Source organism: Camelus dromedarius, chromosome 5 (genome assembly GCF_036321535.1).
Source record: "Camelus dromedarius isolate mCamDro1 chromosome 5, mCamDro1.pat, whole genome shotgun sequence".
NCBI classification, from domain to species: domain Eukaryota; kingdom Metazoa; phylum Chordata; class Mammalia; order Artiodactyla; family Camelidae; genus Camelus; species Camelus dromedarius.
This window is the reverse complement of record NC_087440.1, coordinates 21,476,133-21,490,319: the sequence shown is the minus strand read 5'-3', so window position 1 is coordinate 21,490,319 and position 14,187 is coordinate 21,476,133. Positions and strand designations below refer to the sequence as shown.

Sequence of the window (14,187 nt, the reverse complement as noted above, 5' to 3'; positions counted from 1 at the left end):
CCCCGCCCACACCCTAATGTGACAGTGGAGGTACTAGGGCCTGTTTTCACTGTCTGATCTCCCAAGGACTTAGCATTCTGCCTGGTGCTTGCAATGGCTCCAGGCTCAGGGTGGGGCAAGCGCCCACAGGCAACACCCCGAACCCTCCAGGTGCTTCAGTGCCCTAAGAGTGGACAAAGGGCAGGGCTGGGGAGAGCCCTGGCCAAGCTTCTCCAAGCCTCCCCCCTGGTCCATCACTTCCACGATACCACCTCCTCCTCCTCATCCCCATCCCTCTGCCACGGCTCCAGTCGGCTGCCCTGGCATCAGCCTTGGAGGCAGAGTGAAGTGCAGGAAAACCGTGGACTGGGCATCAGCAGACCTGGGTTCAGATTCAGCTCAGCCTTTGCCAATAACTTGCTTGGGACCCTGGACAACGGCTTCCCCACTCTGGGCCTCCGTTTCTTTATGTGTAAATGGAGATGCTTGGACCAGGGACTGGCGAGGTTCTTTCAGCTTTAACACTATGTCACTCTAGGGTGGCAGAGGTAAATGCTTTGTTACTTCCACCCCAGGCAAGAGAGTCCAGGTTGGGGTGGGGTGGGGTGGGGTGGGGGGTGGAATCTCTGTTAGGCACTGCGTCTGTTTTGCACAGGAGCTGGAGAGTGCCTCTCCTTTTCCTGTACTGCAACTGGCTAACTTCGGTATCTGTGGGGGCAGAAAGTTTGAAAATCCTTGGTGAAAGCTCAATTCTTCCATTCAGTGGAGCTGGTGGGATTACTCAGAAAGTAAATATGCCGGGAATGCAGGAGAGGGAGGCCTGCCCAGCCTTCACAGCGCTCCAACTCCTGTGGGCTCCTGTGGGCTCCTGTCAACAGCGCAGCCCGGCGGGATGGGCTGCCCTGAGCAAGGGGAGCAATTACAGACTTTTCAAAAGAACTTCCACTGAAGGTGCTCAGGACAAGTTTCTCTTACATTCTTTCCCACATTTTCTAGCCAGCCCAGGAAGATGAAGGAGTGATATTATAATTTTGCAGTTGGAAAAGTTGAAGCACAGAGGAGTTATGACATTTCGAGGTCGTGCGGCTAATGCGTGGCTGGCTGGGGGCCACACCCTGAGATTTCTGATGCCAGGGTTGAATAGAACTCAACTCATAAAGGAAAAACCTCGTAACACTAAAAGTAAAGGATCAAGTTAATCTATAAGAAGCCCCTCATTTCTGATTTTCTCCTGCCCCTCCCACACTCTCCACCTTTATAAACCCCGTTGCCCAACACACAGATAGCAGATCTGTGAGAATAAATTCACCAGGATCACTACGCAGCCTTTGGAAGCTCACAGAGAAAAAAATGCCACAGTCAGGTCCCTAGACTTGGTGGTAGGAATGGAGTTCTGAGCACATCTGTGGTGGACCGCATTTCTTGTTGGTGATGATTCGGTCTCTAATCATAGTCCCACCCTTTTTATCAGATGGCTCAAGACATCTGGCAATGCTGAAAAAACTGCACATGTGTGAAACTATTTCACATACAGGATTCCTGTGAGAGGCTGACCTTTTTCTGAAACCACAAACTCACACTCAATATCAATTTTTTCCAAACCACAAAACCCCTGGATCTTAGTAAGAAGTTAAGAGAGGGATTCAAAATTTATAAACTATGCACTCCCTCTGCGCAGAGACAAGGTTTCAGCAACTCCCATGCCTCCCAACACGACGGCAGGGGCTAAATGTGTGAACTACAAAGCAAGATGGTCAGATGTGGTGATGTCACCACACAACATACAAGGGAGCAGCCCCAGGGGCCAGGAGGGATGACTGCAGGCAAAAGGGGGTGGGGAGGAGGGAGAGGGGGAGGGGGAGAAGGAAGGGAAGAAAAAAGGGAAGCAGAAGGGAGCCCTCCAGGGGCACCCCAAGACAGGGTGACTGGGGCTGTGTGTGCAAAACTGGACTTTGCACAGCCTTGCACAGCATGTGGGAGGGGGGTGCTGGGGAGGTGGGCAAAGGAGCACAGAGCACAGGTCAGCTTTCAGACTCCTATGTGGGGCCGTGGCTCACACTCTAGGGGTTAGAACCACACACACACATTTTCTTCGATAGTTATACTCCAGTCAGAAAAAAACCCAGTGCAATGCTGTGAGAACAATACTGTCTCACTTTTACGTTCTACAAAAGGAAGGTGAAAAGCAGGGTTATTTACTCGAAATAACACAGTCAGCCTTGGGTGAGGCCTTCCCTGCTGATGTGTGTCTGCTGAAATGTTTCCAAGCACAGATTTGCTGTCCCCAGATGGATTTCCTACTTCCTCCGGAGTGACTGTAACAAACACAAAATGTATCTGTGCTTGCCTTCAACTTTATACGTGAGATATGCAGACATGAGCTGGTTCAGCCCAGGAGCCTCACATAAGATTTATGAAAGACCTCCCTCACCCAGGGCTGACTAGATATATTTTATTTTCTGATAAAAGGAGAGGAGGAGGGGATCAACCCTACACTGGACCCCCACTCCGTCACTCCCACAACCAAGGAAGGCTGAAGTGGGTAGCAGAGAGCGGGTGGGTGAAGGAATGGTCTGGGCTGTAAGGTCTTGGGCCAGTTGCTACCAGTCCTGGGCACAGTAAGACAAGGAGGTAAGGGGATTCCAGTTCTTAAAATCGCCTCTAAACACTAACATTCCAATTCAATGATCAGCATTTTAAAGGAGCCAGGCAGTAGCTTAATAGTGATTTGATTTCCAGAGGAGTGATATCCAGTAGCTGCAGCAATAATAAAATGGCACAAACATCTACTGACCACTCACTGTGTGCCAGGCACTGTCCCAAGCACTTTCCATTAACTCACTCAACCCTGGCCACGACCTCAGCAGTGGGGCTGGGCACCTCCACTCTACAGAGGAGGAGACTGGGGTGGATGGGAGCAAATTTTGCCACCCTGAAAAGGTGCCTCACTGGCATGAGGATTTATTTAGGCTGATTATTTTTAAGGCCCAAGAGACTCAGGAAGAATCTCTGACCTCCCTGATAACTGCCTAAAGAATGTAGATGGAGGACCTTTCCAGGAAGGGAGCTGTCACCAGAGATAAATATAGTATGAACTAGGTGTGGAGACAGGGAGGAACCTTGCAAAATCTGTTTGTTAAAACTCCTCTCTGTGTCCCATTGTCTCTGCGTGACCCAACAAATGTTTGTTTACCAAATATTTGTTTTTCCATTTCATGTCAATTGCCTTCCTCCTCTTTAAGGTTCCAAACTACCCCCCTCCCTCAACATCCTCTTCTGTCTTTAACTGAATATGGTACTTAAGGTGAGGGCTTCAGCTATTTTGGCGAGTTCTTTAGTTTTCCTGGGTCTTCCTCATGTATACATGTGATTCAGTTTTTGTTTGATTGTCTCCTGTTAATCTGTCTCATGTCAACTTAATTCTGAGACCAGCCAGAAGAACCTAAGAGGGTAGAGGAAAATTTCTTCCTTTCCAACAGGGGCACAGAGGGGTCACATATCAAAACTTGCCAAGTCACATAGCTGCTAGGTGACAGAGCTGGGATACGAAATGGGCATTGCTGACTCCAGGCCAGGCTGCTACAGCTATTTCATGCATTTGAGCCTCTGCTGTGTATCTTTATCACACAGAGGGCAACATCCTAAAACAAAGGAGCAACATGCCATAGTGCTAGACTCCCCACTGAAGAGGCCCCTGTGTGCAGCTTGCTGTCAGTCCTCTGGTGTGGGGTGGAGCAGTGACCGCAGCAGAAGATCCGGTTCTGGCTGTCTTCCTTCTCACTCACTGCTCAGGTCTCTGAGCAGTTCCACAAGTCTGAGGACTCACAGGTTGTCATCAGGTTCAAATAAACCTAAGCTTACAGTGGAATTGCTGTTTCGACCCTGGTTTCTTTACCAATAGGGGTAAGACCAGAGAGATCACACGACTTCCTATGTCGGCACAGTGAATAGCACACACTATGTAGAAAGACTTTGACAACTAAGCTGTGGTAATTATTATTACGAGGTCCTACCACAAAGGTCTGATCTAATCATTCACTGCCCAGGAGGAATTTAATTTCATATCCAGACTACAAAAAGCCCATGGCTACCACTCAGATCAAGTCTTATGGAATTACCACCCTTAACAAGTAAAAGATGGCTGAACATTGGCAGTTTCACATGGTTCCACCTAAACATGGACTTTTCTAAATCAAGCCTCCTTCTCCCAACCACCGCAGGGGAAAAAGGTGGTTTTCTGGGAAGTCGGGACCAGGGCTGTATAGGCAGCTGCCAAAAGAGAGCGATGGTTTGATGACCTGGGAGCCACCACAAATCCTGAGGTTTAAGATTAATGGGAAGAGCTTCAGGGAGTTTATGATGGATAAGCATGACACACAAAACAAAACAACCCCCACAACCCAACCAACCCCAGTTAATCTCTCAGGTTGGGGAAAAAACCAGTTTTCCTGATGAATCAACAGTAATTCTTGGCAAGAGCCTGCTTTCCTTTATCTCTGCAGCTAAATTATCTGGTGGAGCCAGCATGTGTCTGGACTGATGCTGGAAACTTGTATTAAGTCAGTTATTTAAAAATTCCCAATGGTACTAAATGACTAGGTAATATTCATAGTCTAATAATATTTAATGAAGCCTCATTCAATTATAAACATAGAGGTAACAAACAGAGTATAAGTCCAAAAATACACATATGTATTCTATTATTGCTAAATCATTATGAAAATTTAAGACAGTGTTTTTTGTTTTGTTTTGTTTTTTGGGTTTTTTAGGGTTTTTTGGTTTTTTTTTTTAATCATCACCATCACCATCATCACGTCTGGCTAAAATGACAGGAGCACTAGAAGTACTGGTCAGATTCTCTTAGCTCAAAAGGAAGTTTCCAAATTTCAATCCCTAGGGCCAGTGAGTAGTTATTTTTCAAAGAGAAACAGAGGAAGTAAATGAGATTAAGAACTTCTTCTGTGGAAGACTACAATTTAAAATTATACTAGATCTTAAACTAAAAACGATGTCTGTAGCTATCTGGATTTTAAAAAAGACAAGTATTTTCAGAAAAGGAGATTGAGGGGGAAATATAATATCCAGTTCAAATGCAGGCTGCAGAGGGAAATGTCACAGGCCAATTCCTGACACTTCTTGACTGGACCAAAATGCTGGCATCTCCCAGGACTCGTGCCCTCAGGGTGCCGTGGGTGTTCCTCTCCTCTGGGAGGTGGAATTGCCTTCTGATAACAGAATTTGGAACCTCAATAACCACAAATTCCATGGAGCAACTCCTAGACAGGCCTGCCTGTGGAATTCTCTCGAAAGTAAGGCAGCATGGTAGAGTTCCAAATGTCGCATTAAAGTCTTTTCCATAGACACCTTTGTTGTAGACTCAACTCCTTCTTCTATTGTTCAGGTATGGCATTTCTCTAATTTGAACCTGCCTTTTGGAAATTTGCCTTTGTTGTTCAGAAGTGCACTGAAGACCTCCTGTTACTTTCTTAGAATCCAGTCTTGAAGATTGTGACTCAGGCTCCGCTGGTTTGCTTAATGCTTCGAGGCTGGTACCACCTTGCTAAGTACTAAAGTCTTCCTGTACTGAGAGGTCAGGTAATGCAGGTCATGCCCTGGGGTGGAGGGTCAAGGTAATGAGACCTATCCGGGGTGGGGACAGTGGTTGCTCAGGTGGGGTCAAGTTCTACAAGTACTCTATTTGACCAATTCCATTTTTCATACTAAGTACTATTTGCCAGAGCTGTACGTAAAAGTCTGCCTGCCTTTAGAACTAAGCTTGCTGCTCTTCCCACGGGGATGCTATAATTACATACACACATTTGAGCATCCCATACTAACCGACTCTCCTCTATACATCACTGCTGCGTGAAACGGCAGCGCTGTTGTGTGGATACAACTTAATCAGGCTGCTTACTCTTAAGTGTGCTATTAACTTCCAGGAGGTACATCCCTGACATGTAAGCCTCAGATATACACAGCTGCCAGGTGGCTAGAAGGAGAGAGACTCTACTTTGTCAGGTACAGGGAGGTAGACAAAAGGGAAGAGGGAACCTGAATCCTAGTCCTGTCTCTGCCTCTTCTTGGGCAACTCATTTTAATTCTTTCCTCCCAGTTTTCTCATCTGTAAAATGGCCCTGGTATCATGTCTCATTAGCCTTGAAAAGAGAGTGTACATGAAATCATCAGTCTATAATTTGGGACATAAGCATGATCATCTTCGTCACCATTGTTGGTGAGCTAAGATTAAGGACAGCCTTAAAACTTAAATAGAGGGCAGTCGGCAGTGATTCTCAGTCCAAACATCCTACCTCTGGGCAGCTCAGTACAGTGGCCACTAGCAGGACTCTGGGCCAGACGCCCCGGTTTCCAATCCCAGCACTGCCACTTATCAGCCGAGATGCCCTGTGGAAGTGAAGTGGACCTCTCTAGGCGTCAATTCCTCCCCTCCACCTTGGGGATAATAGTAGCACCTGTGTCACAGGGCTTTTGTAAGAATTTAGAGCTAATTGACAAGTAAAGTTTAGACACAGAGTAAATGCCATGTAGTTATTTGCTATTATTTTTCTATATATTCTGAATTCAATTAACACTTGATTACATAATGCATGGATTATTTTCAGCAAGTTTAAAATTCTGAGATAAGTAACCTTGCTATTCAAAATCTTTCCTGAGTGCTTCTTTTCCATACTCATCTACTGAATGCTTGGGATTTGAGAAAAATAAACTTGTTGGGGAAATAAATCATCTGCCAAAATAAAACGAGCCAGTAGCCACTCTTCCTAGTTTTCTTCTTGTGAATACAGACTTTACAGAATGGGAGTTTGACAAAGGCAGTGGCTTCTTTCTTTTTTAAGCCTTTGTCAGGCAAAAAGAGAGTAAGACTAAGGACAGTGGTAATGAAATCACAGGACTCCAGGCAGCCTTCCGTGGAGAAGGAGCCTGTGCCTTGCACTTTCCAGGGCCTCCAGAACCTTCCAGGGCCATCTGGGGACAGGAAGCCCACGACCACGGCTCCCAGGAGGCCCTGCTGGGGGAGCATCTTGTCCCACTTCTCCTCAGCTGTGGTCCACTGGTCCTGAGAGACCCTCTGGTGTTCTCCCTCCCGGCTCAACCCCCACTTCTCCCACAAGCTGATGCTCTGGTGCCAACCACAGCCACTCTGGAGCTGAGTTGTACACTGCTTCTAGAGGAGAGACTCTGCAGGTGAGAATGTCTCTGGGTGGTATTCTGCCCATCACTATCAGCAGCAAGATGAAATTTCTCTGTGACTCCATCCACATCATCTGCACATTTCTATTCACCCTGCTGCCAAGTTCCCTTGCTGCCAGTTGGATGCCTTCTTTGGAGCACAAACAAGTGCTTAGGGTTGAGGACAGATCCCTAGAGAGTTTAGTTCTTCACAGAAGGCACCTGTGGACATTGCCTGGGCCCCCCTTGGCAGAGCCACTGCACAGCATCTGGGCACATTATTCATCCCATGGTCCTTGTGAATGGTTCCCCTTGGGGTTGTGCAATAAGGCACCTCAGCCTCTGGGAGGATAGCAATCAGCTGGGAGGATCTGTTCCTATTTTTAAAAAAATCTAAAAAGGAGAAGTGCAGTTCAAGTCTCTCGTCTGGTAGCTCTAGTGCAATGTCTCCCTAAAGGGGTATGGAAGACCCTTCCCCGTGCCTCCCACAGTCCACTCCCCACAACCACAAAGACCAGTCTAAAGCAGAAGACTCATCAAAGAGGGGAATGGCGGGGTGTGGGGAGCCACAAGAAAGAAGGAAATAAAAAGGCTTTCAAAAAAATAGGCTGGGAGTGGCAAAGAGGAGGGAGGGGGAGGTAAGAGCAGATGGTGTCAAGAGTGCAGAGCTGCATCCAAGAGAACCTGCTGGCTTGTTCTGTCCCGTCCCCTCTGTGTCACTGGGAACTCTGGTGGAAGGCAGAACAAAACACAACTCCAATCAAGACAGAACCTCAGCTCTCTTACAACGGCAAAGCTGTGAAATAATGACCATGCAACAAAATCAACGTTTGGTGTTGCTCTGACACTATAGCCCTGCCCTGCTCGAATGAGTAAGGAAGCAGCTCAGAGCATGGCAGTGAGAAGCAAGAGGGACAGCCAGGGAGGGGGGTGACCTGTCTTGGAATAACCAAGACTAAATCTGGGTGTCAGGTGGACCTCTGCGCCCTCTTGGCTTAGCCCTCTGTTCAGGAGGCCCCAGCACACCATGCCTGAGAGGTGGCCATCCAGCTACCATGCAACATGGCCAAAGATGGGGAGCTCACTACCTCACAAGGTGACTTGGTCCACTTCTGTGCAGGCGAAATTATTAAAAATTTATTCCTCATACTGTGTGGCCTTATCATGTCCAATCCTAGGCCTTAGCTCTGCTCTCTGAAGCAACTCTGAATAGACATAAATGATCATTTCCTAAGAGAATCTTTCTGATTTTCTTATAATTTTTCTCTTTTAGAACACACCTGCTCTCTTCTTCTGTTTTTGAACCTTTACATGTAATTGGCAAGAATTCAAAGAACAGGTTTAAACGACCTGACCAAAAATGGCAGCTTGCTGGTCCTTACCGATTGAGGAAAGCATTTCCAAAGCGACTAAGCTTTCGAAATGGCTTTTTGGGGTCCACGACCAAAGCGTTCCCTGGGGTGCTGCCCTCTGTGTCCCCATACATCACAGCGATGAAGGAGTCGGTGGTGGGCTCTGGACCAATCCTCATGCCTGGGAAATCTTGCTCCAGTAAGTATCTGGGAGAGGGGAAAAGAAAAGAAACTTAGCATGTTGTCACAAAGCAAGAGGCTGGAAAGCTTCCTGGGGCTACCAATTTTTAACAGAATCATTTAAAACCCTGAAATGTAATCCCCAAGGAAAAGAGAATGATTGGCATTTTACTCTTTGGCTAATAACAAATTTTCAAAGCTTAAAATCTACAGAGCTATTTGCTCCCGGTGTAGGGAGCGTAGTGAAAGAGGCAGACGTCTTGCAGGCTTGCTGGGCCTCTTGAAAGTGGACCTTAGCTCAGCACAGCAATTTCCGTCACAACAGACGCCACCCCAGAGAAGGGTACCCCGCCAGCTCCTATGTATCCTGGAAGACCCTGCTCAGACCCACCACCTTTAGGGAAGTGTCCCTGTCCCTCCAGCATGTTGGGGACACCTGCTCTGTGGGCCTGCAGCTATCATGGTGCTTACTATAGTGCTGCACATCTCCGTTTGTGGGCCTTGAAGGCAGGCCCATGTCTATGGCCACATGCATATCCCTGGTACCCAGCACAGTGTCTGCCACAGAGGGCACCCAATGTAGTGAATGAAATAATGAATCACTTCCTTCCTCGTCATTGGCAATCAGTGCGGCCAGCACATCCTCCCTCATGCATTTTATGGCTCCCGTGGGCTCCTGGAGGTCGTGGCCATGGAAGGCGATCTCCAAAGAATTCAGCAGCAACAGAGGCTGCTATGGGGGGTGGGAGTGAGGAAGGGGGGCGGAGATTAGATACCACCAGGGCCATCGCTAGCCCTTTGAGCAAATCGGAAAAAGACGCCCCTTCCTCTAGGTGCACCCAGCCTGCACCAGGGCTCGCAGCTTAGTGATCAGAACTCCAGTTGGATTTTACCTCCACGTGCCCCCTGGGCAAGGTGCCCTCATGTAGTTTAACCTGTACAACTACATCCAGTGGCTGTGGCTGCCGTTATTGAGGGTTCTCGTTCAGGGGGCTGGGGAGCCCTGCTGATGTGTTACAAGGCATAGGACTGGCCCAGGGACATGGTTGGGGTGGGGCAAGGGAGCCAGAGGGAGAGCGGTGGGGGAAATCTGCTTTCTGTGGGAAATGGCTGAGTCCTAAATAGCTCCTCCCCACCCCCACCAGCACTCCATTCTGCTGAAGCCACTCAGAGCCCCTCCCTTCCTCCCCACCAAGATTTCCTTTTCCATGAAGTGTGTTCCCAAAAAACACACAAATGTGTTCATGCATATATAGAATGGTGGGGGGCAAAGACCACTCCCTCCTTCCTTTGCAATCAAGGGGAGCATGAAGAGGAGAGTATTTTGGAATTCACTTCGCTCATGATCAAGCAACAGGTGGAAACGCAAACCTTCAGAGAACACTTGGTAGTGACAGTGAACGGACACTGCGGGTGGGGAGTGGGGGAAGGGAATCCCTGTCTGAGGTGACTGGGGCAGAGCTGTGTCCCCCCTGCCCTGGTGCAGAGGCTCAAGGGCAGAAAAGTGCACAACTTTCTCCAGCTCCCCATCAGCAGCAAATAATCTGTTTGGTCCTAAACCATTTCTTTGTTCCTAAAATGTCCTGACTGATCAAATTTAAGCCCAGAACCTGTGATTTTATTTCCAGGGATAGAGGGAAAGAATGGAACTATCGAACATCCAACACAATTTTGCCATTTTTCTAAGAATAAGAAATTAAGTAGACTTCTGTTTTCTGTGTAAGTAAAATTGAAATTGTTTAGCACTCTTAGCAGGCTGTATTCTAAACATTTAATTGGTTTTTTAACATCAGCCAAGCTTTCTACATTTCTGTGAACTTGTGGAGCACCAGAATAGACACATCATTTAAATAGATCCCCTAAATTTGGAGTAAATGTGAAAAAAGATTAGATAATAGCACCCGGCATTTATCAAGTACAGTTGACCCTTGAACAATATGGGTTTGAATTGCACTCACACATGGATGTTTTTTGGTAATAAATACTGTGGTACTACATGGCCCACGGTTGGTTGAATCTGCGGATGTGGAGGAGCTGAGGTTAGGGAGGAACCATGGGTATGGAGGGCTAAATACATGTTATGTGTGGCTTTTTGACTGCTCACAGGGTCAGCACCCCTAACCCCTGTGTTGTTTAAGGGTTGACTGTACTCACGATTTACCTGATATCACACAAAGCTCTCCACATGCACGGTGGTTTCATTTAATCTCCACAACACTCTGAGGTGGGTACTAACATTATCCCCACTTTACAGGTAAGAAAACTGAGGCAACAGAAAGGCTAAGCAACATGCCCAAGGTCACACAGCAAGGAGATGGAATGCAGGCAGTTGGGCTCCAGGTCTTGTGCTGTCTCCAGATACATTCAGACCTGGGCTTGAGCTGGTGTTTGTTCAGAGATGAGGAACACAGGGGGAGTTCAGGGCCCTCATGCAGAGCATGCCACTGAGCATAGGGCACCAATGACCCTATATTTCCTAAAAGTGAGGGGAACGAGCTCTCCCACCAGTCCCCCTGCATGGTCCTTGGGCGCCCAGATATAAAAAGGGGTCAGCTCTCCTCACTCTGCCTGGGGAAAAGCTGGGGAGAGGAGGTACTGTTTTTCAAAACATGTTCAAATTTAATTTTTTTTTAATTTCAAAACTTTTCCAGGCACCTAGTAGACTAGAACATATCCTTAGGAGCAGAAATGTTCCTGTTTATAAATTCCTGTGAAATTCTACATTCATCTTAGAAATACTGGTAAAAGCTACAGTGAGAGCATCTCCCGCTTTGTGCAGCCCCAGCACTTCCGGTGTGTACACAGAGCGTGCAGACCACACACGCACATGTGAACGTGGAATTTATGTTTTACAGCAACTCTGGGATCTCAAGTCTGAAGTCATTCAGCAGCAAGGCTAGAATTCAAGTCCACAAAGATCACACCCCTCCCACGTCCAGTTAGATATCCACGCCCCGCCGCCTGAACGAGGCAGTGTCAGGAGGCCCGTGGGAGAGACGGAGGAAGGGGAGACAACTGGGGAGAGGGACTAGGGCTTGAGGAACCTCAGCCAATGTCACCAGGCTTCCTGCAGCACACAATTCCCAGCTCACAAAAGGGTTAGCTCCGAGGGCTGGTATGAAACTTGTCAGGCCCTTTCTCATAGAGTCAATGTTAACAGCAGTGGCTGGCTTGCCAAGACAGCCAAAAGTTTACACACACCAGTAAGACAAACCAGACAAGAAACTGGAGCACTGCCTACTCAGCTCAGTGCTGAGTTCCCCCTTGGGTGGCTCCCTGCACGCTCCCAGGCCTAGGCGGGAGGAGGGCCCTTCAGCTCCAGGCCGTGGGGAGGTGAGGATGGGGTCCAGGCTGGGGTGGAGGGGCATGTGGATGCTCTAGTTGAGCAGTGAATCCCTGGCAGGGCAGTAACGCACATGTAAAGGTGTGTAAGCCAGACCATCATTGCCAAGGAGAGCCCGAACTGTTCCTGATGTTTCATTTACATAAAAGCACAGCAAATCCCACTGATTCTATGTTGGAGGTTTCAGTGAAAAACTTGAAGTATGAAATTGTTTAAAGAAGAGCAGGGGTTTCTTACTTTCAAGTTCACACTGTCAGAGACACTAGAATTTCCAAAGTAGCAACCCTGCCAGACAGAACTTTAATAATCATTTTAAAGTATGCTGCTAATGTCAATCAGTTTGAAGCAAAAGGTGCCCCCTGAACTGTGACCCTGGCCAATCCCTCCATCTCTGGGTCCCAGACACACAGGCTGTACTATATAGCGTGTTTACATTACTTATTTGCTGAGTGATACCTTCTCTCACATACAATAAAAAGCCAGAATTTAGTATTCAATTTCATTATTGAAGTAATACCAATTAATATAGCATAGCATATTAGCATTGTAAAGACTCATAATACTCAGTGCTAGGGAGGGTGTAGTGAAATATCTTTATGTATGTTGGTGGGAGAATAAGTTGGTATAACCTCACTGAAAAGCAATTTGATACTTTGTGTTAAAAGCCTTTAAAATGGAGCAATTCTAGTTTTAGAAATCTATCTTAAGGAAAAATCCTAGACACGTGAAAAATATTTATGCATGAAGATTCCATTACAGCATTATCTTCAACAGTAAACAAAAATTAGAAAAAAAGAAGAGTGTGTTTCCTTTCCCATAGCCCTTATCCGTCCCCTAGAATGTAAAATTTACTTATTATTTTTATGATTTATTCCCTGTCCCCCCGGTAGAGTGTAAGCCACTGGAAAGCAGGGCTTTTGTCTCTTCTGTTCACTAACACTTCCATGTGCTTGGAACAATCTCTGGCAAGTGGGTGAGGTGCTCAATAAATCCTTGTTGAAATAATGAATGTATAGGTGTCCAGGAACACTGGTCCGTGTTCCACCTTTCCAATATGCCAAGGCTTCTCACAGCTCAGGGTTGATTGGAAGGCCCTCCCCCAGATCTCGGCCTGTCAAATGGCACTTTCTGAGCCCCTCCAGCCTGTGTGACCCCCCACACCCCTCTCTCTCATTACCCTACTCATAGTACTTATCAGTATCTGAAATTATCTCATGTTACTGTCCCAGGATGTCAGGAGCACTTGAGAGAGGGGCCCTTGTCTGTCTGACTCATCACCGCATCCCCACAGCTAACACAGCATCTGGCACACAGCAGGTACCGAACCAGAGTCCGTCTGCATGTTGTAGGTGCAGAACCAGTATCTGTGAACTGACCAATGTTCTCCTCGCCTCCCAGCCTCCCTCTTCCCCATTTGCTCTCAAGGCTCAGATTCTTCTTCTAAAGTACCACTCTAATTAGACAGCCTTCATCCACAACCCAGTCCTTCAGGATGACTTCCGTTTGGGGCCCCCAACAACCTCCACCTTCCACCTGGCAGTGGGGGCTCTTGCTCTTCCTCTTTTGGGGACCTTCTTCCCTCCTTGACTGGTTTCTTCCAGGCCTGAAATTCCTGCCCCTCCCTGTCTTCCCTCACTTCATCTCCTCGTGTCTCACCATCTCCACTATCTACTCTACTCACTCCTTAAGTCACTTTACAAAATGGCACCTCCTTTGGGGCAGTCCTCCCTGATCACTCCAGGATCGTTTTTTTGGCCACTCCCCGCCTTCCCTTCCCTTGTGGAGCCCCTCACAGGACACCTAGTATGGCCGTTACTTGTGGGCTTAGCTCCTCTCTTCTGATAGGCTGCCATTTCCCACAGGGCACGGTGCACACACTGAGAACGTTAGAGCCCCAGAGTCTCTTAGGAGACATTTGGTTCAACCCCACATCTACAGGTGACGAGAATGAGGATTAGAGCAGGAAAAGGGCTTGTTGCTGGTTAAAGGTGTGAATGGCCGTGTAGCACTGAGCCTGGAGCTCCTCCCTCCCGGCCCGAGGTTTTTGCTTTTAGACCAGGCTCAGCCCCATAACCTTGGGGTCCCACACAGCCTCCAGGTTCTGGTACCTAAGGAGGACCTGTCAGGTACGTGAGTTACTATTTG

At 47.6% G+C, this 14,187-nt stretch overlaps 1 protein-coding gene across 1 annotated transcript in view; it reads right to left on the bottom strand.

The window, feature by feature from the left end:
- The window catches only part of EHD4 (EH domain containing 4), a 75,531-nt gene that overhangs the window by 45,466 nt on the left and 15,878 nt on the right, over positions 1 to 14,187 (bottom strand). The window contains exon 2 of the mRNA XM_031453255.2: positions 8,550 to 8,726. Coding sequence (XP_031309115.1) covers positions 8,550 to 8,726 — 177 coding nt within the window. The remainder of the gene's footprint in view (positions 1 to 8,549; positions 8,727 to 14,187) is intronic.